Consider the following 26,056-nt stretch of genomic DNA (forward strand, 5'->3'; position numbering starts at 1 on the left):
TCTGAAACTATCCGCCGCCATTGTCGCAACCCCTATTACCAGCCTGGTCAACCTCTCTTTCATATCGTCTGAGATCCCCAAGGATTGGAAAGCTGCCGCAGTCATCCCCCTCTTCAAAGGGGGAGACACCCTGGACCAAACTGTTACAGACCTATATCCATCCTGCCCTGCCTATCTAAGGTCTTCGAAAGCCAAGTCAACAAACAGGTCACTGACCATCTCGAATCACACCATACCTTCTCCGCTGTGCAATCTGGTTTCCGAGCCGGTCATGGGTGCACCTCCGCCACACTCAAAGTACTAAACGATATCATAACCGCCATCGATAAAAGACAGTACTGTGCAGCCGTCTTCATCGACCTTGCCAAGGCTTTCGACTCTGTCAATCACCATATTCTTATCGGCAGACTCAGTAGCCTCGGTTTTTCGGAAACTGCCTTGCCTGGTTCACCAATTACTTTGCAGACAGAGTTCAGTGTGTCAAATCGGAGGGCATGCTGTCCGGTCCTCTGGCAGTCTCTATGGGGGTGCTACAGGGTTCAATTCTCGGGCCGACTCTTTTCTCTGTATATATCAATGATGTTTCTCTTGCTGCGGGCGATTCCCTGATCCACCTCTACGCAGACGACACCATTCTATATACTTTCGGCCCGTCATTGGACACTGTGCTATCTAACCTCCAAACGAGCTTCAATGCCATACAACACTCCTTCCGTGGCGTCCAACTGCTCTTAAACGCTAGTAAATCCAAATGCATGCTTTTCAACCGATCGCTGCCTGCACCCGCATGCCCGACTAGCATCACCACCCTGGATGGTTCCGACCTTGAATATGTGGACATCTATAAGTACCTAGGTGTCTGGCTAGACTGCAAACTCTCCTTCCAGACTCATATCAAACATCTCCAATCGAAAATCAAATCAAGAGTCGGCTTTCTATTCCGCAACAAAGCCTCCTTCACTCACGCCGCCAAGCTTACCCTAGTAAAACCGACTATCCTACCGATCCTCGACTTCGGTGATGTCATCTACAAAATGGCTTCCAACACTCTACTCAGCAAACTGGATGCAGTCTATCACAGTGCCATCCGTTTTGTCACTAAAGCACCTTATACCACCCACCACTGCGACTTGTATGCTCTAGTCGGCTGGCCCTCGCTACATATTCGTCGCCAAACCCTCTGGCTCCAGGTCATCTACAAGTCCATGCTAGGTAAAGCTCCGCCTTATCTCAGTTCACTGGTCACGATGGCAACACCCATCCGTAGCACGCGCTCCAGCAGGTGTATCTCACTGATCATCCCTAAAGCCAACACCTCATTTGGCCGCCTTTCGTTCCAGTACTCTGCTGCCTGTGACTGGAACGAACTGCAAAAATCGCTGAAGCTGGAGACTTTTATCTCCCTCACCAACTTCAAACATCAGCTAGCTGAGCAGCTAACTGATCGCTGCAGCTGTACATAATCTATTGGTAAATAGCACACCCATTTTCACCTACCTCATCCCCATACTGTTTTTATTTATTTACTTTTCTGCTCTTTTGCACACCAATATCTCTACCTGTACATGACCATCTGATCATTTATCACTCCAGTGTTAATCTGCAAAATTGTAATTATTCGCCTACCTCCTCATGCCTTTTGCACACATTTTATATAGACTCACCCTTTTTTTCTACTGTGTTATTGACTTGTTAATTGTTTACTCCATGTGTAACTCTGTGTTGTCTGCTCACACTGCTATGCTTTATCTTGGCCAGGTCGCAGTTGCAAATGAGAACTTGTTCTCAACTAGCCTACCTGGTTAAATAAAGGTGAAATAAAAAAAAATAAAATAAAAAGATCCTTGATGAAAACCTGCTCCAGAGTGTGCAGTACCTCAGACTGGGGCAAATGTTCACCTTCAAACAAGACAACAAACCTAAGCACACAGCCAAGACAACGCTGGAGTGGCTTCGGGGCAAATCTCAATGTCCTTGAGTGGCTCAACCACAGCCCGGACTTGAATCTGATCGAACATCTCTGGAGAGACCTGGAAATAGCTGTGCAGCAACGCTCCTCATCCAACTTGACAGAGTTTGAAAGGATCTCTGGAGAATAATGGGAGAAACTCCCCAAATAGAGGTGTGCCAAGATTATAGCGTCATACCCAAGAAGACTTGAGGCTGTAATCACTGTCAAAGGTGCGCGAACAAAGTACTGAGCAAAGAGTACTTATGTAAATGTGAAATTAATTTCTTATACCTTTTTATAAATCTGCAAACATTTCTAAAAAACTGTTTTTGCTTTGTTATTATTGGGTATTGTTTGTAGATTGATTTAATCTATTTAGAATAAGGCTGTAACGTAACGAAATGTGGAAAAGGTGAAGGGGTCTTAATACTTTTCGAATGCACTGTACCTACATTTCCTGTAAAATATGGTGGTGGTTCTTTGATGTTATGGGGCTATTTTGCTTCCAATGGTCCTGGTGCCCTTCTTAAGGCCAATGGCATTAACCAGTACGAGGACATTTTAGACAAAAACCTGGTTGCCTCTGCCAGGCTGAAACGTTGCCGCAAGTGGATCCCCAAGCACATATCAAAATCCACAAATAAATGGCTAATTGACTGCAAAATCAACATTTAGCCAGTCTTCAGAATTGAATCACATTGTGAAAACCTGTGGTTTGAATTGAAGAGTCCATAAGCGCAGGCGAAGGATAACAAGGATCTGAAAAGATTCTGTATGGACGAATGTTCTAATATCCCTCCCAATGTGTTCTCCAATCAAGTCCTAAAGTCTCAGGGCCATTATCCTCGCAAAGTGAGGTATTGAAAGGTAGTGAAAAGAGGGGTGACAATAACTTTTACCCTTATCTTTTAGAGAAAAAACTATATTACTTGTTCAACAGAATATCTCTCTCTGAGCAATTATTATCAGTATCAAATAATATCATTCCCCAATTTTTCTGAGCATACAATACATACAATATATTGATACAAAATATACAACTGACTTTTATTTCATGCAGTACATTTTGCTCATCTTTGTCAAGGGTGACAATAATTTGGGACCCGGTTGTTCACGCCAACACTCACACACGGATCTTCTACACACAGGACAGAGGACAGAGATACTAATCTCACCTGAACGCCTGGGCTTTTTCAAAATGAATCTGTGACTCATTCGAAATAGAATCACGTACACATTTAGATCTGTAATTAGCCAAATATTGAGAATGTGATCCCGATGCCTCTCGTGAATATGAATAGAACTCCCTTGAGAGCTAGCGAATCGTCAACCACAAAGATGGTACAGATGGTTTCTACGACTGATATGACCGTGAAATGACCCTGATATGACCATGGTTGTTCGGACCTGGCGCGCGGAGCTTGGCCTGGCTGGATGAGCGCGCCAGGGGCAGGCTCTGGCGGAGGCGGTTCATGCGGTTGAACCCGAGAGGAACTTCGGCCTCAGACATGGTTTCCAGATTCTCAGCCGAGGCAAAGGATACTCTGCTGGCCTGGTCGGCTAGAGCCGGCTGGTTGGGGTTGGGCCGGATCACACGGGGGGTGCGGGCCTATGGGATAGAGGGAGAGACAGATTGATACGATCAAAACGGCAAAACAACAAAAACACAACAGCAAAGTCACACAGCTGCAGTTAAATCACCACACACAAAACAACACAACCACTGCAAAAAAAGTCAACCACAAAAACACAGACAAGACAACAGAACCACTGCAAGGGAGACAACCAATAACACGAGATAAAACCACCAGACACAACACAAGAATCCCAGACAGAGAGACAAAACAGCATAGCAGTTTCCTCAGGATGAGACAAAACACGCAGCAGCCACCAAAACGGTTGCAAGAAACATATCTTACAAAGCTTCCAGAAAATGTATTGGCGTGTATATAAATATCTATTATTAATGTAAATCATGTGGTCTTGAGTGTTTAATGCCAGATTCACCAGTATCAACTCCACAGAGAAGTAGAGGAACCAAAAGAACACTAACGAACAAAGCTAAGGCTTCAGAATTCAGAACTTGTTCTCAACTAGCTTACCTGGTTAAATAAAGGTGAAATCAACTAAAAACTAAAAAAAGACTTCACCTGCCCAATTTGAACCACGGAGGGAAGATGACGCAGTGAGGAAATACGAGGAAATGGACCTCTCGTTACAGCAGCGCATTGCAGGAGTCGCTAGAGCAGGTTGTTTATAATGAATCCCTACGGACAGACATTTTCCAGCCCAAAGACTACACTAATGAGCTCTGACAGTTCTCTGTGAACACTGCTCACATTCACTTATGCATTTGTTGTCTTCCCAACCACCACAGTTGGGCTCGCTTTGATTTGTTGTGCCAGCAATAGGCACACCCAAGCTGTACATGGGGGCATACTCACACATGCACACGCAAATACATACAAACACACACATGCAAATGCGCGCACACACACACAAATACATGCACACACACAGTAGGTGAAGATGGACACACACACATGCGTGCACACACAAACACACACTTCTGTCGTAAATTGAGTAGGATGACAGGTTGCAAGTTGGTGCCCCTCATTTGTGTTGAGATGTATGGCATGTGTGTGAGCCAGAAGCGGTGCACCTTCTGCTTCTAACATCCCACAAGCATCAAGCTGTTGAGCAAAGAAGTTGGTGGCACGAGGGAATTACAAAGTTTGTGGCTAGTCAGCTGTAGAGAGGAAGTAGGGAGCAGGAGAGAAAGTGAGGGGAAAGAGAGAGAGAGTGAGAGAGAGAGAGAGAGAGAGAGAGAGAGAGAGAGAGAGAGAGAGAGAGAGAGAGAGAGAGAGAGAGAGAGAGAGAAAGAGGGAAGGGCAGAGGGGGGAAGCCTGAGACTGGGACTGGAAACATACAGCAAGGGAGAAGTGTGAGGAGCGAAGGCGAGAGACGGAGAGGGAGTTTGAATGTGTAGCAAATAAGCATGTGCAAGTGTTTATGCAGGTGTTTGTGTGCGAGCCCGTAAGAGCGCAATAGCCACTTGATGTTGAGCCCAAGTGAGGGAGACAAACAAAGAACGAGAGGAAAAGGCGTAAAGCACAATATGGTGGTTGACTTCCGCTCCGCGCTTTCCTAATTAGTTCTCATTTCAGTGTGAAAGCAGCAGCTGTGGAGAGGCTCAGAGGGCAGGCCTTCTCTCCAGGTGTTCCTGGGAACCAGAGGACAAGCTTGGCTGCACTCTGTATGCCCACGTTTTATTCCCGCCGCGTCTGTCTACATTACGAGCTGACATTTTCACTGGGATAACGGCCAATAAACCTCTACACAACCATCCTCTTCCACAACACAATCCGAGGGAGGAGAGGGGAGGAATCGGGAGGAACACCTGGGAATGTGGTTTCAAAAGTGAAAATCTCAGGGGAAATACAAAAAAAAATGTTTTGGGGGGGGGGGTGCCTGGAGATTTCACAGTAGTGAATTCCTTGAGATATTTTTTTCTCCCAATTTCACCCTTGCCCTCGACAATCATAAACAAGTTTCTAGCAATCAAACTTTGATAGATACTCTAATAAAGGTCTCCTCCACTGAATAAATAACAACTGAGCCTGTCAGACCGTTATAAGTCAGTTTGGTTGTCGGAAACTGTTATGATCTGTTGTGACAGTGTTACGTCATTATGTCAACAGCCTTACGAAGCCATTATGACTGCTGGAGAAGAACTAGTGTGTCCTGTTACCCCATGACCTCATCTATGTCTTATAAGGCCATTCTATCTAATGGATTTGCCCTTGGTTTATGACAGTGCTTCTCTCTCCTGACTCCTGCTAAGGCTCTGCAATCTTCACTGGAGATGTCATGGGCTTTTATGAAGCCATTTCTTTTATTACTGAATATACAAAGACTATATTGCATCAAATATCATGCGGTCAGTGTTATCTGTGTCAAGAAGAACTGTGCAGATGGATCACTCTTACATTGTGAGGAGAAAATACCAAAACAATACAATCTTTGACACTGGACAACCACATAAGCAGTATAACTGGAAATCAATCATTTGTCAAGTAACAGGCAACAAGTTTACTGATAAGTTTAGCAGCGAGAAAGTGTGACTCGTTTGCACAATAATTTCTTACCTCTATGTTCAGCATCTTGGTCTTTTATTGTGGGTCTCTGAATGACGATACTGTATGTCTCCAACTGTCATCTGGCTAAAACAATTTATTCACAATCCTAGGTCTCTATCATTCACTTTACTGTGTCTCTACTGCCTCACGTCTCTACCAGAATGTCATCACGTTGGTATTATCTGTGCAGATGATGCCTTAGTCGTCTCTCTCTGTCTCTCTCTCTCTCTCTCTCTCTCTCTCTCTCTCTCTCTCTCTCTCTCTCTCTCTCTCTCCCTACCCCTCTCTCTTTCTCTGTCTCTCTCTCTCCCTCTCTCTCTCTCTCCCTCTCTCTCTCTGTCTCTCTCTCTCTTTCTCTGTCTCTCTTTCTCTCTCTCTCTCCCTCCCCCTCTCTCTCTCTCTCTCTGTCTCTCTCTCCCTCTCTGTCTATGTCTCTCTCGTCTTTCATGTACTGCTGTCTAGTTACACTGCCCTTGGTCTGTTTGACCATCCTTAAACTCACTATATTACTGTTCCCCTAAGTCCTGTCTGTCCAAATGTCACTACCTCATCACAGATTTCTCACCACTGATTGGCTGGCTTTGTCAAAGTGGATTTTCTCAGATCAATGATGATTGACAAGGCAGCTGTGCACAGCTGTGCCACCCACGCCCCCTGAACCCCTTCCCCACCCCTGCCCCCCCCCCCTGTGGAACTCAGGCAACCCCCTCCTATTTGATGGGCATTAGCACCATGCAGTCCTGGCATACCGTTCCAGTGAGCTCTGTAATTGGGGGATGAGTCCCATCTATACAACTATCTAAAAACGAATACCAAGGAGTCACTCAATGGACATCCTGATGCGGCAAATCCTAACGACAATTGAAGTCACATTTTCACTTAGCCATGCATTGATGTCAGTGGGAGACTAATTTAAAATTTGACTGAAGTGGGGATTCACCCCTAAGTTGCTTAACTGAACTGAATACAAAGCCTTGAAGAAGATGTTCATTGAAAAGCCATAGAAATAGTGTTGTAATGGACAATAAAGCAAAGTAGTGTATGCTTTGGAGTTAGGCTAGTCTTTGACCTCAGTGTCCTTGGGCTATGAGCACAGGTTTGACCTGCACAATCGAATCATATGATGTACAATGCAGTGGTGTAAAGTACTTACGTAAACATACGTTAAAGTACTACTGATGTCGTTTCGTTCATGATTTTACTATTTAGACTTTTGACAACTTTTACGAAACTACATTCTTAAAGAATACATACATTTTCCCTGATAACCACTCCTTGTGCAAAAATTGTATACATAAAGCCGATCTCTTCTCATATAACATTTATCTAATTACAGTTACATAACAAGATTTTTATTTTGCATCTCCAGTGTAAAAGAAGTCCTTAATAAGTTTTCATTAAATTATTGATTTAAGCACCAAACATCGTCTTTGTCTTGGCGGATCATAGTCAAGCACTTTGATAAGTGATTCTGACCACGTGCCACAGCATAAGGCAGTCGCTAGGGGAAACATGGCTGCCGCTGGCATCCTAAGCCTTTTAGGGCTGTAAAAAACACCATTCAGGCCATTCTATGAGATATCAGGGAATAGTAATTTTCCACCCAATGTCATATCAACATACAAACAGCCAAAGACAACAATAGCAGCTGTCCAAATGGTTTAGCTACTGAGCTAGCCATAGGACCACGGGTGTCATGAATGGTCCAGGGATTTAGTCTACGTGAAACCGCGTATTTGTTGTTGCTATTGCTATTTGTTTGTTTGTGTGTGTGTGTGTGTGTGTGTGTGTGTGTGTGTGTGTGTGTGTGTGTGTGTGTGTGTGTGTGTGTGTGTGTGTGTGTGTGTGTGTGTGTGTGTGTGTGTGTGTGTGTGTGTGTGTGTGTGTGTGTGTGTGTGTGTGTGTGTGTGTTCAACTGTGCTTCTTTGCTAATCCAGCTAATACATAACGTCCTGAGAAAGTTTATTTGTTAGTGCTTGGTGAGAGCATGGTTGTCCTATGTTTATTTTGCATACAACAACTTTCTGTGAATGGTGCAGGATGGTTGCTTGGCATTGGAACATTCTCAGCACATTTACAGAACTTGTCAAAAAAATCTTAAATGTTTTGCTATGTCTTTACTTTCACAGAACATTTCATAAAAGTTCAAACATGGTTACATTTCATTTAAATGTTGGTAATCTTCTAGCAACATTCTCCAATTGTTTTGACATTTGGAATGTTCTCAAATTGTTCCAAGAACTTTACGAAACAATGTTCTTCTGTGGGAATGCCAGTACTTCGGCAAAACATTACCTACAGGTTTCCTCATGGTTCTATTAAAAGTCATGGCCCACTAATCGGCCACACCTGATCTTAATGATTGCTTGTTTCCTTTGAAATGGAGTCTGTTAGACTAAAATGAACAGCTTTGTATGCGTAAAAAAAAAACATGGCATGCTGGCAACATCCTGGTGGCGCAGTGGACAAATTTCATGGATAGAGAACAGAAGATTATAGGTTTGAATCTCACTGATGCCATTTCACAATAAAAAATGAATGCCTAAGGGAATTAATTTTCATGTGTCCTATTTGTGCTTGGATTTTTTTTTTATGTGTCCAAAATAAGCTAGCAATGTCATTAACAGTCCAGTCTTATTGAAACACAGAGTGAAAGTTTAAGGAAGTTATGAAAAACCTCCAAATAACCTATTATTTCCATTATCAGAGCTTTAATAAAAACCACCCAAGAAAACTTTAAAGGGACCAGAGTAAAACGTTCTCAGAACCTCCCTGCAACCTAAAAATACACTTTCCCAGAACAGGCAACACTTTCATGTGTTCTCAGAACATTTAAAAATGTTCCGTTTTACCGGTCAGGGAATGTATGACTTTGTTCCCACAACCAATGTGAAACCAAAAACATACGTTCCCACAACTTCCAAGGAACCAAATGTGCTAGCTTGGAAAGCCACTTACAGAATACCTAACAATAGCTCCTGCATTGAATCCATTTTCTTTGGTGAACAGCTCTGGATGAAAGGAGTCGAGCTCAAGGAATCCATGTACTTTAGGACACATGATTACTTCCCCTGGATCTGATGAATGACTCATTGTACATGTGAATACAGATAGTGTCACTGAATAGGAGCCTTTATGTGGTTCTAAGCTTATGTTATTCCCTTTGTAGTGCACTACTTTTGACCAGGGCCCATAGGACTCTGGTCAAAAGGAATGCACTACATAGGAAATAGGGTGCCATTTGGAATGCACCTCAACTATAATATATAGACTTCCTAGCCTGATTCAGCAGTAAGGTTGAGGAGAGGAGACAATGGACTCAGATTATTTCCCCGCTCCAGACAGACGGAGGCCTATGAGGTGCAGACGACGGTACTAACGTTTCTATTAGCGAAGAGGGAGGGAATTATACAGTCCTCCATTCCTCTGTTGCTGCCTAGCAGTCTTCGCAGTCAAGAGGTGGAGAGAGGGCACTGCAAGCATTTGAATGCACGGCAGGGCCTTCCCTATGGAGAGTAGTTTAAACAGACGGACAGACAATCCCACCGTCTTGTTGGAGCATGTGGGAGAATTTGAGAAGGAGATTTATTTTCCAGGTGTTGATGTGTGTGTATTTACAGTATGGGTCCATCCACGCCCTTCCATGTGAATGTAGACATGTTTGTATGATAATCCGCAGGGTGTGTGTGTTTGCGTGTGCACATGCTCATTGTGGAGTGTAAGCAAGCCAATGAAACATCAAGAGAGACCAGCATGGGAATGTTACAAACACACATCAACACACATTGAGACACAAACACACGCACACAGCGAGCGAAGAGCACCGCTGCAGAATAGTGAGAGCAGAGCAGAGCAGCAGACTACCCGACTCCCCGAGAGGAAGGGAAGACGAGTGATAACCAATCCCGTTAGAGCTGGGAGCCAACAGCAAACATGGGATTCAATAAAGCTAGTGTGTGTGACATTGAACGAGATAAGAGGGAAATGGACTGCTGGCATATGAGGAAACCACCAGCTATGTAATTGTGAGGGATGTATTGTATGACATGCAAGTTGATAAAGCAGGGATTGTAAATCCAAATAGGAAATGCGCATTTGTGACTAAATTATGAAATGTTCTGTACATTTACAATGGAAATACAGTGGAGAGATTGTTACGCTAATGGAATGTGTGTAGAAGGCTTCTGTGTAGATGCATTTACATTACATTTACATTTACATTTAAGTCATTTAGCAGACGCTCTTATCCAGAGCGACTTACAAATTGGTGCAATCACCTTATGACATCCAGTGGGACAGTCACTTAACAATAGTGCATCTAAAACTTAGGGGGGGGTGGGGTGAGAGGGATTACTTAACCTATCTACACAGATACCTGACAGTACCACCCTACACTGTAAACTCTTGTTGGTCATCCATTCCTTCTGAAACCATCAACTCGGCCCTTCTGAAACTTGTAGTATGAAAAACATGGGCTTCAAACATCCTGCCATCCCCTGTTCTTTCCTCTCTTCTCCTCTCCTGCTTGGTTCTTTTGTCAGCAACACACAGCAGTCAGATCTCTGTCCTAGGGAATTATTCATATGTGACCTGTTTCAAGAAGCTAGGCATATGTCACATGTCACTACTTCACAGGATAGGCATTTGAACGTAATGTGTTTTCATTTTTTTTATTTTTTTAATCAAAATGCGTTTTTGGGCAGAAATGCCTACTGGAACACGTGAACTTTCATGTGCCTTAACACATTTAGTCAGAAGGTAGTTTTCATTGCAAGTTAGCTTGCTGGCTCGCTAGCTAATATTACGTGTATGATCTGTGTAGTAATATTATAAGTATCTCGGAAAGCCATTTGCATTGATAGTTATAGCTTAATGTTAGCTAGATAGCTAACATTGAACCTAGTTGGTTAGCTTTAGCTACATGCAGATTCATACCACAGCTATGGGTTGGAATTATAGTTCATTGTTTAGCTAGCTAGCTAGTTACATGTCTAAACAAAAGACTCCACTTCACCAGATGATTACATGACCCATCAAGTTAGCCAGGTATGTCTGGGGGTGATTACGGCCATCTGTTGTATTTCAATAACGACCCACCTATAGCATTTATTTCACATGACCCATCAATTTAGACAGGTGTGTCTGGGTAAGCATCTAATAATTATAACATATTTTATCTGAACACTTTCTATTTTTGATATTGCTATACTATGCAACTTTGCAAGTAACTATTTCACTGTACAGTTACACCTTCTGTATCTTGTGCCAGTTACATTTCATTTAAAATAGTGTGTGTCTACCAGAGATGGTAATGTCAAGAACAAGATAAAGTGTATTTTTACCTGGATGTTTTCCTACTACTTCCACCACTTTTAGTCTTGACATTTTTGGTTGTTTACTACACTACTTCACTCACTCTGTTTAGCACATGGCCTCACATGTGAGGGTGTGAACAATGCTGAATAGGTGTAGACAAAGAATAGTTATCCAGTAGGTGTACCAAAACATTCAAGGGCCATTTTCTCAAAAGTGGGGCTGCAAGTTGATCAACTTTCAAAGCAGAATTACTTTTCAATTGTTCCTGAAATGCAGTGTATGATATACCATTTTGTAGCTCTTAGTTATACTTTTATCCAATGTAAAAAACTCAATTTAAAATGTTGCTACATAAGACCTAATTAAGGCGGTTGGTCACATATGTACTGTAGCGTCACTTGCCCCCTCCATATGATAGGGCCTTATCTGAGGAGGCAACAGAATCAGTAGCCCTTCCATTCCGCATGATCTGTATCAGCTTTACATAGTGACATTCCAGAATATGGGGGAAGCAATACAAAGTGCCCACCTGGGTGATGCACGGCAGCCATATTGGGCCAGAATGCGATTTGTGTCCACTAAGAGTACCTAAACCTTGTAGACAGAACTGTTCTACAGCCATGGTGATTTATAAGCAATGGAATGTACCCCAAAATTTCAGGCAAATTATTTACATATTACATGTATTTTTATCTAAAAATATTACATATTGATTAGGGTTATTCAAGGATGTCTGCTTTTGTAATTCTCTTTGGCCCAAATCCTAACTTGAGTTCCAGGCACAAGTTACTTTTCGCACAAATCTCCCATCGACATCAATGCATGATTTGCGAGATGAGCAATTTCAGCAAATTAAAATCAAGTTAGGATTTGGCCCTTTATGAGGGACTCAAAAAACAGCAGCAGATGTACTCCAACACCAGTCATACGTCTCAGTAGTGTGTGCCAACACTACAACACTCACATTGAGGTAAGAGAAGCACAAAGATGCACACACAGATTATCCCATTCTAGACCAATCCACAGAGACAGAGACATAGATTCACACTAAAACACAAACTCACCTTGAAGCTCCAGTAGTTTGGCTGTTGCTAGGGGAAGAGAGAGAGAGAGAGAGAGAGAGAGAGAGAGAGAGAGAGAGAGAGAGAGAGAGAGAGAGAGAGAGAGAGAGAGAGAGAGAGAGAGAGAGAGAGAGAAAGAAAGAAAGAAAGAAAGAAAGAAAGAAAGAAAGAAAGAAAGAAAGAAAGAAAGAAAGAAAGAAAGAAAGAAAGAAAGAAAGAAAGAAAGAAAGAAAGAAAGAAAGAAAGAGAGAAAGAAAGAAAGAAAGAAAGAAAGAGAGTTAGATATGTTTCCATCCATTAAGCTGGACAACAGTTTGTCAGAGAGCGAGTTGGATGGGGAGAAATGTGTGAGAGGAAGGAAAGGGCGGAGTGGGTGAGATCCATCTATCCGCTGCCAGTCAGACGTTTCAGAGATAACGCAGCTGTGACAAATAAAGTTGGGAAGGTTTGAAAGTGAAACTTTATCGGTGTAGAGAGAGGGAGAAGTTTAAGTCTTTCTGAAGACTAAAAAAGGAGAGGTATAAAATATCATCATATTTATCTCTCCATCAGATCCGGTCCGAAAGTGAGGGGCTAATTATTGTGATGATAGAGCAGATTAATTTCCAATGTCCTTCAGTGCCATCATAATAGCCTTTTCATTGCTTGTAATTGCTTCCGAACAATTAATCAAATGTTTACCAGACACTACACCAGACACCCATACCAATAATACACCCACACCAGCTAGCTAGCAATTCAACTGACTGCCTACCATTCACACAATCAGCTGGCTCAAATTCAGGAGCGGATTAAAGTAATACACAGACACTGGATTGAAGAAGCTTGGCTTTTTAAGGGAATTTGGGCAGCCTCCAACACAGAGGGCAAAGTTCATTGAATCTATTAGTATGTATTTGGCTATTGTAACTGTGTGTAGAGTACTTGAGTCACAGTGTCAATGGTAGGCTATAACCATGAAACTGTCACAACATTATGTAGGCCTTGTGCCAGGGTGTCAAGTACACTATACTTTTTTGGTTAGTCTAAATTGGGGATGATAGCTGGCTAGTTTATCACTAATCTAAACAACTAGGTCGTTCATGAATTGCATTTGGGCATGGCATTTGAGGAAAAAGTTAACTTTTTTGGGGGGGGGGGTATGTCTTTTCATCAACTAATATGGCAGCTTAATGACCTTAAATAATTTTTACCATTATGATAACACCGTGCCACCAGTAGGATTAGTAACACCAATTATGCCAACACCAATGACAAATTTGAGGTCATTTAGGATTTTCTAAAGTGCCAATCATGGCCAAATACCAACCAAATCTCGCTTAGGGCCCCCAAAAGGCTAGAGCCGGCCCTGAATTGGCTAATACTTTTCTTAGTCAGGATCTGAGTTTAAGTGAGGTTCGAAGGGAAGTCTTAAGAAAGTTGAAGCTCATTTACTGCATTTCTATACAATGTTAAAACACTAGAATGCAATTTGGAGAACAGCAAAAATGAGCAAAAATGATCCCAGCCATTATCACATTGGTTGTTGTAAACTTCATTCACCTCAGTCAATCTACAAACACATAGCCTATTAGCTATACAATTAGCCACTACACATTAACTCACATTAATGCAGCGGTGGGATTAAAAAGTATTTTATTAACAAGAAATAAACAAATACGTGTGCGTTACATTAAACACATTTTTGTGCAGTTTTAAAAGCTCATTTCCTGCAATTCTACACATGACTTATGCCATGTTAATATGATATCTGAGTGAGAGTGACTAACCAAATCAAATGGGGCCCCCTAGAAGTCAGGGCCTCCGGGCACGTTCCCTGCATGCCCGGGTGTAATTGGGCCATGGTTACTACGTTTAGATACTGTAGCTGGCTAGACTAACTAACTACACTAATTTACCAAGTGACATACTGTATAATAACAGCAAAACTGCTGATGTAAAACCAAGTTTCAAAAATTGCATCTTGTGTATTCGATAGTAAGTTGAGACCCCTCCCCCGATAACAGTTTGCCACTGGAAGGAATGGTCGAAGTCCTTCCATATCTTTGTAATAAGTGATTTTCAAGGTAATAGCACAAATTCCATAAAACGTAGGGCCAAGTATTACATTCTATTTCTATTTTAAAAGCCTTTTTTGTTTTAATTTATATATACAATATACAGTATGAAATACTATGTTTTAATTCTCGCTTTCAAAATAATAGATAAATATCCCTAAATGCCAAAATCATGTCACTACAACTGTACTTATCATTACTCGGTTAAGCCAATATGCTTGGCCTAAACAATGTATATACTTCAAGTTTTGCAGTATAAAGGACTTGCATTATGATTTGTGATTAAATAAACAGTTCAATATGAAAGGGAGAAAGTTCAAAACTGGGTGGTTCGAGCTCTGAATGCTGGTTGGTTGACAGCCGTGGTATATCAGACCGTATAGCACGGATATGACAAATCATTTATTTTTACTGCTCTAATTACGTTGGTAACCAGTTTACAATAGCAATAAGGCACCTCAATGCTTTGTGCCTAATAAGAGCCCTTAGCCATATTATATTGGCCATATATCACCCCCCCCATGCCATATAGCTTAAATATACCAAGGCTTTCAGCCAATCAGCATTGAGGGCTCGAACCACCCAATTTATAAAGGTGAATAATGCAAGCTCTAGAATGCTGTTCAACCCCAATGAGAAACGAGTATTCAACAATGCCTTGTATATCATACTCAGGGTTGGGGAGTAACGGGTTACATGTGGACCCGTTACATGTAATGGATAACCAAAACACTGTAACCGTAACCCGTTACGTTACCAGCTGAAATATTGTAATCGGTTTAAAGATACTTTTTAAAAAACTAGATGATTACTTGTAGGATTACATTTAAATTCAGAAAATTGGACACCTTTCTGTTTTCTCAACGACATTGAAATCATCATTGCAAGTTTAAGTTTGCTCCTCCTGAGCGAGTCTGACCACAAGTCAGAGACCACTATGACACCAAATGTGTTTGATGGATCGCGGGAAAAGGGCAGGAATAGGCTTTTGTAGGCTACATTCCAAGCTACACTGAGTGTACAAAACATGTTTCCATGACATAGACTGACCAGGTGAAAGCTATGGTCCCTTATTGATTTTACTTGTTAAATCCACTTCAATCAGTGGAGATTTAGGAGGAAACAGGTTAAAGAAGGATTTTAAAGCCTTGGGACAATTGAGACATGGATTATGTATGTGTGCCATTCAGAGGGTGAATGTGCCAGACAAAATATTCAAGTGCCTTTGAACAGGGTATGGTAGTATGTGCCACGCGCACCGGTTTGTGTCTTTCTTCATAATGCATTTGTATACATTACACAAACTACAATTTGTTGGGGCTAATGTTAGCTAGGCTAGTTAGGTGTCTAATGTTAGCTAAGCTAGGGGTTAACATTAGGGTTAGGGTTTAAGGTTAGGGTATGGTTAGGGGTTAAGGTCAGGGCTAGTTTAAATGCTAGCTGTACTTAAAAGGTTAGGTTTAGGAGTTAGGTTAAAGGGTTAAGGTCAGGGTTAGCTAACATGCTAAGTAGTTGCAAAGTAACTAATCAGCAAAAATGCAAAAGTTATCCATGATGAGATTCAAACACACAACTGTTTTGTTATTTTGTTTGTTCAGTGTTCATTCATTAAATAAATAAGAATGTACGTATACCACGCTGCACCTTGGTCTCCTTCGTACGATGGACGTGACAGTGGCAACAGGGGAGTTTAGAAAGGAGGAACTCCCTTAAACATGTATTCCAAAGCTGGGGATCCTCACTGCAGCTTGTTGCAAGAGCACATTCTTTCACTAGCTAGCTGTCCTCCAATCGCAAAAACATTTGTTTTCATTTTTTTTCTTCACCTTTATTTAACCAGGTAGGCTAGTTGAGAACAAATTATCATTTACAGCTGCGACCTGGCCAAGATAAAGCAAAGCAGTGAGACACAAACAACAACACAGAGTTACACATGGCATAAACAAACACAGTCAATAATACAGTAGAAAAAGTCTATATACAGTGTGTGCAAATGAGGTAGGATAAGGGGGGTGAGGCAATAAATAGGCCATAGTGGCGAAATTATTACAGTATGGCAAATTAAACACTAGGGTGATAGATGTGCAGAAGATGAGTGTGCAAGTAGTGGTACTGGGGTGAAAATGAGCAAAATAAATAACAATATGGTGATAAGATAGTTGGATGGGCTATTTACAGATGGGCTATGTACAGGTGCAGTGATCTGTGAGCTGCTCTGTTAGCTGGTGCTTAAAGCTCGTGAGGGAGACATGAGTCTCCAGCTTCAGTGATTTTTGCAGTTCTTTCCAGTCATTGGCAGCAGAGAACTGGAAGGAAAGGCGGCCGAAGGAGGAATTGGCTTTGGGGGTGACCAGTGAAATTTACCTGCTGGAGCGCGTGCTACGGGTGGGTGCTGCTATGGTGACCAGTGAGCTGAGATAAGGTGGGGCTTTACCTAGATGACCTGGAGCCAGTGGGTTGGCGACGGATATGAAGCGAGGGCCAGCCAACGAGAGCATTCAGGTCGCAGTGGTGGGTAGTATATGGGGCTTTGGTGACAAAACGGATGGCACTGCATCCAATTTGCTGAGTAGAGTGTTGGAGGCTATTTTATAGATGACATCACCGAAGTCGAGGATCGGTAGGATGGTCAGTTTTACAAGGGTTTGTTTGGCAGCATGAGTGAAGGATGATTTGTTGTGAAATAGGAAGCCGATTCTAGATGTAATTTTGGATTGGAGATGCTTAATGTGAGTCTGGAAGGAGAGTTTACAGTCTAACCAGACACCTAGGTATTTGTAGTTGTCCACATATTCTAAGTCAGAACCGCCCAGAGTAGTGATGCTGGATGGGTGGGTAGGTGTGGGCAGCGATCGGTTGAAGAGCATGCATTTAGTTTTAATAGCATTTAAGAGCAGTTGGAGGCCACAGAGGGAGAGTTGTACGGCATTGAAGCTCGTCTGGAGGTTAGTTAACACAGTGCCCAAAGAAGGGCCAGAAATATACAGAATGATTGATAGGCAGCTTAAACTCCTTCAATTCAATTTAAGTAACCTACTGTTTTTATCTGGGATTCAAATGCACTGTATTCAATTTTTTTTCATGTGCATATCACAAATTTCCAATAAGCAATTTGTGTCTATTTCACAATAATCTGTGATACTGGGTTGGATATACATAGCGAATTGAGGTGAATCACACTGCTGCTCTGTCATTTACCTATCTGCACCTTTCAGATTGTGGTTGTTGTGGATGGCTGTTCCCAATTGTCCATGCATATTTGAACCCAATAATGGTTGAATTGAAGACGTTTAAGCTGCCTATCAATCATTATATTTGCGACTAGAGGACACCTAGCTAGTGAAAAATGTGCTCTTGCAACAGCTGCAGTGCAGATCCCAGCCTGTGGAATAAAATGTTTAAGGGAGTTCATCCTGTCTAAACCCCACGTGGTGTTGTGCTCCATACCGTCAAAAGTAGTTTCTTTTAAGAAGACCACAAGTAGGGCTTTTATTTCTCAATCTTATTTGTGCTGATTCCCTCCAAAAAAGGCCCTTATGCTTAACAGACACATGCTCAAACTTGTGTACTATTGATAGACTTAAACAGCTGCAAATGATCAAGATATCAAAGTGTCACCAACAACAAAACGTAAACGATGGGCCTACAGTAGAGCAAATGCAGAATACTGCGCTCATTTTTCACATGCAAATAGCACTTTTCCCAAAAGCAGCATTTATTTTTCAACTCGAAGGAATGAGCCCAATCAGTCCTCCATGACAACAAAAATCATAAACAACAGAGAGTACGGGCTGGCTAATAAGTCCTTCGTTTTTTGGCTTACGCTCAGGTAAAACAATCTATGTTTCCATATTTCCATGTCCGATTCTTGAAGATCAAGGGGTATAACATTAATTGCAATGACTGTAAATCTGACAAACTCAGTCTTTTGTTCTATATGAAGGTATAAGTCTAATCACATTACTATCTGTAGTAGAAGCCTACAGAACCAACCCATTAAGTGAATTGTAACATACATTTATGACCAGCTATGTCAAATCAAACATTGATTTATCCTGCAAATAGATAGCTCTTGAGCAGGTTGACGTTTATTGGGATGAGTCATGTCCTTGAGGCAGAACTGACTCCGCTAGATGGGCAAGCTGCAAAGTCAAAAATTGTTCTACACTGGTTTGAGAGGAAATATTCAATGAGTTCCTAACCTCTGTTGAGAGAGGATGTGGAGGAGAAAAGCTGGATGAGGTTAGACAGAGCAGAGCATAGGCAGGAGGGGAGGAAGATACGAATTGGGGATAAAAACCAACAGAACAGAGGCCTGCGGGCTCCTGTGACCCAGATACATAGAGCATTGTGTGTCCTGCAGGCTTCTGCCGAGTCGGAGCTAGCAATCATGTGTCTACCTGCAACATTTGTCAGCCTGCACGGCCATACTACCACCGATCAGTCCCCATTCTATTGGCCGTGCCTCGACACAAGGCTCTTATTGACAAGTCACTAGGACCCCTATTTTAGAGATTCTATTTCCTCACCTCTCTTGTGTTTTTCTGTTTATTGATTTGTATTACCCTATAACTATACTGTATATCAGTGTCTACTTTGTACATGTTTTACTTAAACTTGAAATTGAAGTATGATGTGGAGATGAGTTGCTCACATGGTTTGTTTTGGATGTCATGTATGTGTCCTACTGTGTATATCTACTTGGAGGACTGGGACGCTGGTCGCATCTTGAAGAAGATCTCTCTTGAACACTCTACTCCTAACCATATGCTGAATTCCAAATCAATCCCTATCCCCTAGGGAGTAGATGCTATGGTCAGATGTGGAACTCAGCATACACGTCTACTTGAGTTCAACACATACTCACTACCACCTACCTCTAGACGCACATACTCAGACCAGTAGACTTATGCATATGCATCCTCTTGAAAACATTCTCCCACTTCCCACTCTTTTTCTATTCATGTCTTCATCCACCTTTCTGTCTTCACCCCTCTTACCTCAGCCTCCCCTGCCCACCTCTCCTCCAATATGCACTAACAAGAGGGCGTTTCAGAACATTACATTTGCCCCATACACAATAAACCCGAGCCCCTATGCACCGTGACACAATGCCCATATGGGCTGCCATATTTCTCACTCACACAAGCTGAATCCCACGATGGACATGTACTGAGAGAGAGAGAGACGCATGCCTGACCTGCATGCCAAGCAGCTAATTTCTCTCTCTCTCTCTCTCTCTCTCTCTCTCTCTCTCTCTCTCTCTCTCTCTCTCTCTCTCTCTCTCTCTCTCTCTCTCTCTCTCTCTCTCTCTCTCTCTCTCTCTCTCTCTCTCTCTCTCTCTCTCTCTCTCTCTCTCTCTCTCTCTCTCTCTCTCTCTCTCTCTCTCTCTCTCTCTCTCTCTCTGTCTCTGTCTCTGACTCTCTCACTCGCGCGCATGCACACACACACACAGACGCACGCACGCACACGTACGCGCGCACACACACACACACACACACACACACACACACACACACACACACACACACACACACACACACACACACACACACACACACACACACACACACACACACACACACACACACACACACACACACACACACAGTCTCCCTCCTAGTTTTTCAGACACTGCGGCACCACATCCACACCTGGCCAACACCTGCATGCCAGTACCACCCCGGAATGAGCCAGCCAAAACACACCACACACATATCATACACACACTCACACACCCGTCCTCTGATCCCTGCAGAAAGCAGGGAGTAGAGGAGAGGCATACCCATTACATCATGTCTTACCTGCACTGGTCTCCCCTACACACTCACACAGACACTTGCTGATCATGGTCACATGCACACACGCATGCACGCAGTCAGGTACAGATACAGCTCTCTTGCACGCGCTCTCTGTCTCCCTCACCCCTTTCTGTCTATCCTTTTCTCCCTCTCTCTGCATCACACCAGGCAGCAGAATGTCATCTAATCCCACAGTAACACCAGAACAGACAGGATTCTGCACGTCTCCATTAAATAATGAAAGGGAGAACTGGTACCGTTGTTGCTACTTATCGAGCCTGCTACTGGTGACTGGTGGTGGTTCATCGGTTCGCATGCTGCTCCACATGCCTCCCTCTCCTTCCTCCTCCTCCCTCTCCATTTTCTGACGGCATTCGCTCTGTTCTCCCACGAGCCCCCGAGGAATCAGTAAATCCCAGGCAGTGTTGGTCTGGTTATATACAAAGTAGAGCCAAGCAGAGTAGAGTGTCCTCTCTCTCTCTCTGTCTCTATACCACTACAGCCCAATCCCAGTTTCAGTCTTTCTCTCACAACTCATTCCTCTCTGTTTCTCTCCCTCTCTCTGCTGCTGCCATCCACTCTCTCTTCTTGCCTAGGCATTACCAGCCATATGATATCATTGACTTCCTAATATGGGAATGGGGGGTTGCCATGGAAACCACGGACTCCACCTGTTTCTCTCTTTATTTGTCCTTCCATCTCTCCCTCTTTTTCTCCCTCTTTTTCTCTCTCTCTCTCGCTCGCTTGTGTGCAGAGATAAATGGCTGCGCCAGGGTAAATACACACAGCAAATGAAAAGCTGGGGAGGAAAGAGAGAAGTAGATGGAGGGATACTTGGCCCGATGGAGGAGAGAGTGTGTAGAGACAGCAGAATTCTCAGGGAGGGGATTGGTTAGAGGGATGGAGGGATCAGGACAGAGGGATGGCAAGGGATGAGGGTATATACAGTATCTCTATTTGTCCTTCCTATCTCAAATCTCTGTTTCCATCTCCCTCTCCCTCTGACACCTTCTGATAACTCTACTAGCCAACAATGTCATGATGAACTGATGAATTGATACCTGGATACTCCTGTGGTTCTCAACTGCTTTTGTACCTGGGGTGGGCAACGGCTATGGCCAAGGTAGATCTTAAAGAAATTGATAAGTAATATAATTTGTCACCATATTCTTGACACCAATTCTTTCACAAAGTGAAAAGAGATCAGGGTAGATGCTGGGGGGGTTGATTCTGGCCATGGTGTTGAGAGTATTGAGATGTTACCTGCTGTTGGCGGCCACAGTTAGGTGAGCCCTGGCCCTGAGACATACAGGGGCTGGCCGGGTACTTCTGATTCTTCTGGAGGTCCATGAAGGCTCCGCGCTGGCGCTCTATGTCGGCCTTGTGAAGGTTCGTAAGGGCCTCCAGGCTCTTGGCAGCGATGTCGTTGTGGCGTTGGCGGTCCCCCGAGGTGGGCGCCTGCCCCCCGTTGTTGTTGTCAGGGAAACGACGTGTGCCACCGTGGCCCAGGGTGTGGTACTCCCGCGGGAACTCGGCATCCCCAGCGGAGATCTTGTGACCCTTTCTTCTATCCCGGCCTGAAGGGGTCAAAAGTGAGGAGACATGGGCCAGGGGTTGGATTGGAGAGAGGAAGTGAAAGGTGAGAAAATGTGCTCTGGTTATACATAGATTTAATAACAAATGCAAAATATTTGATATCATCATTACTTTTCCATAAAGGTAAATACAGGATAGATATTGCTGTATGTATGTTGGGTGTTAGAGAAGGAGATCACTGGAGGCTGCTGAGGGGAGAACGGCTCATTACAATGGCTGGAACGAAGCGAACGGAATGGCATCGAACACCTGGAAACCGTGTTTAATGTATTTGATCCCATTCCACTGATTCCGCTCCAGTCATTACCATGAGCGCGTCCTCCCCAATTAAGGTGCCACCAACCTCCTGCTTGGAGAGATAGGACTCTCTCAGAGCCATCTAACAATGTATATCTATAGCCCCAAAAGCTGTAGCATCTGCCAAAGCCCACAACAGTCAAGCCTATCTTGTTGGGGCCTCAAGGGGACACTACTGTCACAGGGTGAGGTCACAAATCTTGGCGATGGCAGCAAGTTTGTCACCCATGCGTGTCAGGACCATTCGGTGTTAGAAGCCGTGATTGGTTGTGAGCTGTTCCTTCAGAGCGCCACCTTCTGGCCATGGAGATGTATAGCTTGAATAAATTGACCAAGGATGGTCACTAAAGGAGCTAAATGAGCTGCCTAGGGAAACCCAGTGAGTGTCCCTTTTCAGAACATCCATAGTAACTAGATCTGCTGGCTAGGCAGTACCAGACAATAGAAAATAGCTTTTCCACTGTCTCCTGTAAATTGAATGGGCAGAGCATGAGAGAGAGGGAGAGAGAGAGAGAGAGAGAGAGAGAGAGAGAGAGAGAGAGAGAGAGAGAGAGAGAGAGAGAGAGAGAGAGAGAGAGAGAGAGAGAGAGAGAGAGAGAGAGAGAGAGAGTGAGAGAGAGAGAGTGAGAGAGAGAGAGAAGGAGAGAGAGAGAGAAGTCCCACACACAGGCTCTTCCCACACAAACTCTCCGTCTGCAACCGCAGCTGTGCATCCAGAATTGGACGCAATACAGTCCACCAATCAACTCATAAATAAAGGAGAAAACGATCCGTGTCGGATAACATGATCAACCATAGCAGTGCATGCGTCAATGCGTTATTTCAAAATGTTACATAAGCCGTTGAGCCGTTAACCATTCAGTTTTGCACTCCCCTCTGTTTTGGCACGTCGGCCTACAGTATCTAAACAGCTGAAAGCACTGAATCCATACAGTAAATCAAATGTCTTATGAACACGCTGATAGAGGGATCCATATTGATCTTCTGCAGTTTAGCCCCATTACTCAGTCTGTGGAGGGGCAACTCTACATGTGATTATCTCAAGGTTAGAGAGCCACAGCCACACAGCTGTTAAATTTCTCCGAACGCCACACATGTTCTTAAGGTAAATACAGTCAAGGGCTGGTGCCCTGCTCCCAGTTTAAAGGGATAGTTCACTCAAAAACACTCTTCAGCATTTCGTTCATTAGTCCACAATTCCCCAAAATCGTGCATGTCAGCAGTCTATTGTTTTTGTGGTTTAAACTTAGAAGACGTTCAGTACATAGCAATAATTGTGATGATGCTTTTTTCAGTGTTTCTTATGATTGATTTGGTTTCAGATGTAAATCTTGTGGTGGAGTAGGGCAGGGATCCAGGGATTCCATGATGCAGCCATGACAGCAAAAGATCTGTTAGAGGAGACAGGGAAAATCTATCGTAGGCTTTCTAATGGAACATGTGTGAAGCCAAAGGCATATTTTGACATCAATTGGACAAAATAGTATTGACAGTTCTATTCTATTCTTAAAGTGATGTGAATAGATGGCATATTCACTTTTAATTTGATATTCAAATCATATTAATATAGCAAATGACAGTTGCAATGAAACCAGTTCAATCCATCTATATACAAGGAACCTTGTACCTCCCCAGTGCTTTTCCACCCCCTGACATGGCAGTATAACTCACAGCAGTGGGATTCTTAATGACCCGTCACCTCCAACACAGGTCCCTTCCTCACCTGTTATTAGAAATGTTACGGGAACGTTAATTACACCATTAATACTGGTGACGAACATCCTTTTAATTTCTCCTACTCACACCGCTGAATCTTTTATGTCAACTTTGTCACTGTAGGGGGAGGCCATCGCTCTCCTTCACCCCTCCTACTCTCCCTCTCTCCTCGACCTATCTCGTCCATAAAGTGTCGTCATCCCGGTACAGTTTGTGAGGCGGCCGAAGATTCATCATCGGAGCTAGTGTTCATTAGAGTTAAAGCGGAACTTAAGACGCGGTGAGTGATAGTCATTGCCCGGGCGCCGTCGTATTTCAGCCAACCTGGAGTCTGGACAAATTCCAAATGGCTTGGCTCAAGGCTGTGGCCAAACATTTCTCATTATGGGGCAAACACAACAACCTTGGTCGCTGCTGACATGGGAGGTGTGACAGAGGCCATTTTTAAAAAATGATTTCCTCACATAGACTCCTGATTATTTCTGCTCAGCTCTGGGAGTGGTAAGTTTGTGTTCTGGCCAAGTTCTATCAAAATGATTTCATAGCTCCTTCCCTCCTTAAAGTAATCACTTCTTTCCTTCCTTCCCTCCTTTCCACCTTCCTCCCTATCCCTCCAAATCAAATCCAATTTTATTTGTCACATACACATGGTTAGCAGATGTTAATGCGAGTGTAGCGAAATGCTTGTGCTTCTAGTTCCGACAATGCAGTAATAACCAATGAGTAATCTAACCTAACAATTCCATAACTACTACCTTATACACACAAGTGTAAAGGGATAAAGAATATGTACATAAAGATATATGAATGAGTGATGGTACAGAACGGCATAGGCAAGATGCAGTAGATGGCATCGAGTACAGTATATATATATGAGATGAGTAATGTAGGGTATGTAAACATTATATTAAGTGGCATTGTATAAAGTGGCTAGTGATACATTTTTTACATTAATTTCCATCCATTTCCATTATTAAAGAGGTTGGAGTTGGGTCAGTATGTTGGCAGCAGCCACTCAATGTTAGTGATGGCCTTGAGATAGAAGCTGTTTTTCAGTCTCTTGGTAACTGCTTTGATGCACCTGTACTGACCTCGCCTTCTGGATGATAGCGGAGTGAACAGGCAGTGTCTCGGGTGGTTGTTGTCCTTGATGATCTTTATGGCCTTTCTGTGACATCCGGGGGTGTAGGTGTCCTGGAGGGCAGGTAGTTTGCCCCCGGTGAGACGTTGTGCAGACCTCACTACCCTCTGGAGAGCCTTACGGTTGTGGGCGGAGCAGTTGCCGTACCAGTTGGTGATACAGCCCGACAGGATGCTCTCGATTGCGCATCTGTAGAAGTTTATGAGTGCTATTGGTGACAAGCCAAATTTCTTCAGCCTCCTGAGGTTGAAGAAGCTCTGCTGCGCCTTCTTCACAACGCTGTCTGTGTGGGTGGACCAATTCAGTTTGTCCGTGATGTGTACGCTGAGGAACTTAAAACTTACTACCCTCTCCACTACTGTCCCGTCGATGTGGATAGGAGGGTGCTCCCTCTGCTGTTTCCTGAAGTCCACAATCACCTCTTTTGTTTTGTTGACGTTGAGTGTGAGGTTATTTTCCTGACACCACACTCCGAGGGCCCTCACCTCCTCCCTGTAGGCCGTCTCGTCGTTGTTGGTAATCAAACCTACCACTGTAGTGTCGTCCGCACACTTGATGAATGAGTTGGAGGCGTGCATGGCCACACAGTCGTGGGTGAACAAGGAGTACAGGAGAGGGCTCAGAACGCACCCTTGTGGGGCCCCCGTGTTTAGGATCAGTGGGGTGGAGATGTTGTTAGCTACCCTCACCAACCTTCCTTCCTTCCTTCATTTACTCCCTCCCTAAGTTGGTCGATGGTCACTGATGTCAGCCATGTTACTTTCACAACTTGATATCACACAGCTATCTCCGCTTTCTGACAGCCTCCGGCTCAAACATTTTCTTGCTGAACCATGGACATACTAGCCTGGTCCCAGATCTGTCTGTGCTGTCTTGTCAAATGTTTGCAAGGCAGCACAAACAGATCTGGGACCAGGCTTCGACACACTGCTTCCTTCCACCCAACAGCTGGACTGCAGACAGCTAGAATTCAGTTAGCTC

The 26,056-nt window shown here is 43.5% G+C and overlaps 1 protein-coding gene across 7 annotated transcripts in view; it reads right to left on the reverse strand.

The window, feature by feature from the left end:
- Positions 1–26,056, reverse strand: part of LOC124039245 (SRC kinase signaling inhibitor 1-like) — a 57,210-nt gene that overhangs the window by 16,989 nt on the left and 14,165 nt on the right. For 6 of the 7 annotated variants that reach the window (XM_046355158.1, XM_046355159.1, XM_046355157.1 and 3 more), the window contains exons 2-4: positions 21,589–21,902; positions 12,471–12,497; positions 3,359–3,560 (exon numbers count right to left, since the gene is read on the reverse strand). In XM_046355158.1, coding sequence (XP_046211114.1) covers positions 3,359–3,560; positions 12,471–12,497; positions 21,589–21,675 — 316 coding nt within the window. In that variant the 5' untranslated portion in view covers positions 21,676–21,902. Of the gene's footprint in view, positions 1–3,358; positions 3,561–12,470; positions 12,498–20,582; positions 21,013–21,588; positions 21,903–26,056 lie in introns of those variants that run through there. The other variant, XM_046355161.1, reaches the window with a different exon arrangement.

The sequence above is a fragment of the Oncorhynchus gorbuscha genome, linkage group LG07 (assembly GCF_021184085.1).
Source record: "Oncorhynchus gorbuscha isolate QuinsamMale2020 ecotype Even-year linkage group LG07, OgorEven_v1.0, whole genome shotgun sequence".
In the NCBI taxonomy this organism is placed as follows: Eukaryota; Metazoa; Chordata; class Actinopteri; order Salmoniformes; family Salmonidae; genus Oncorhynchus; species Oncorhynchus gorbuscha.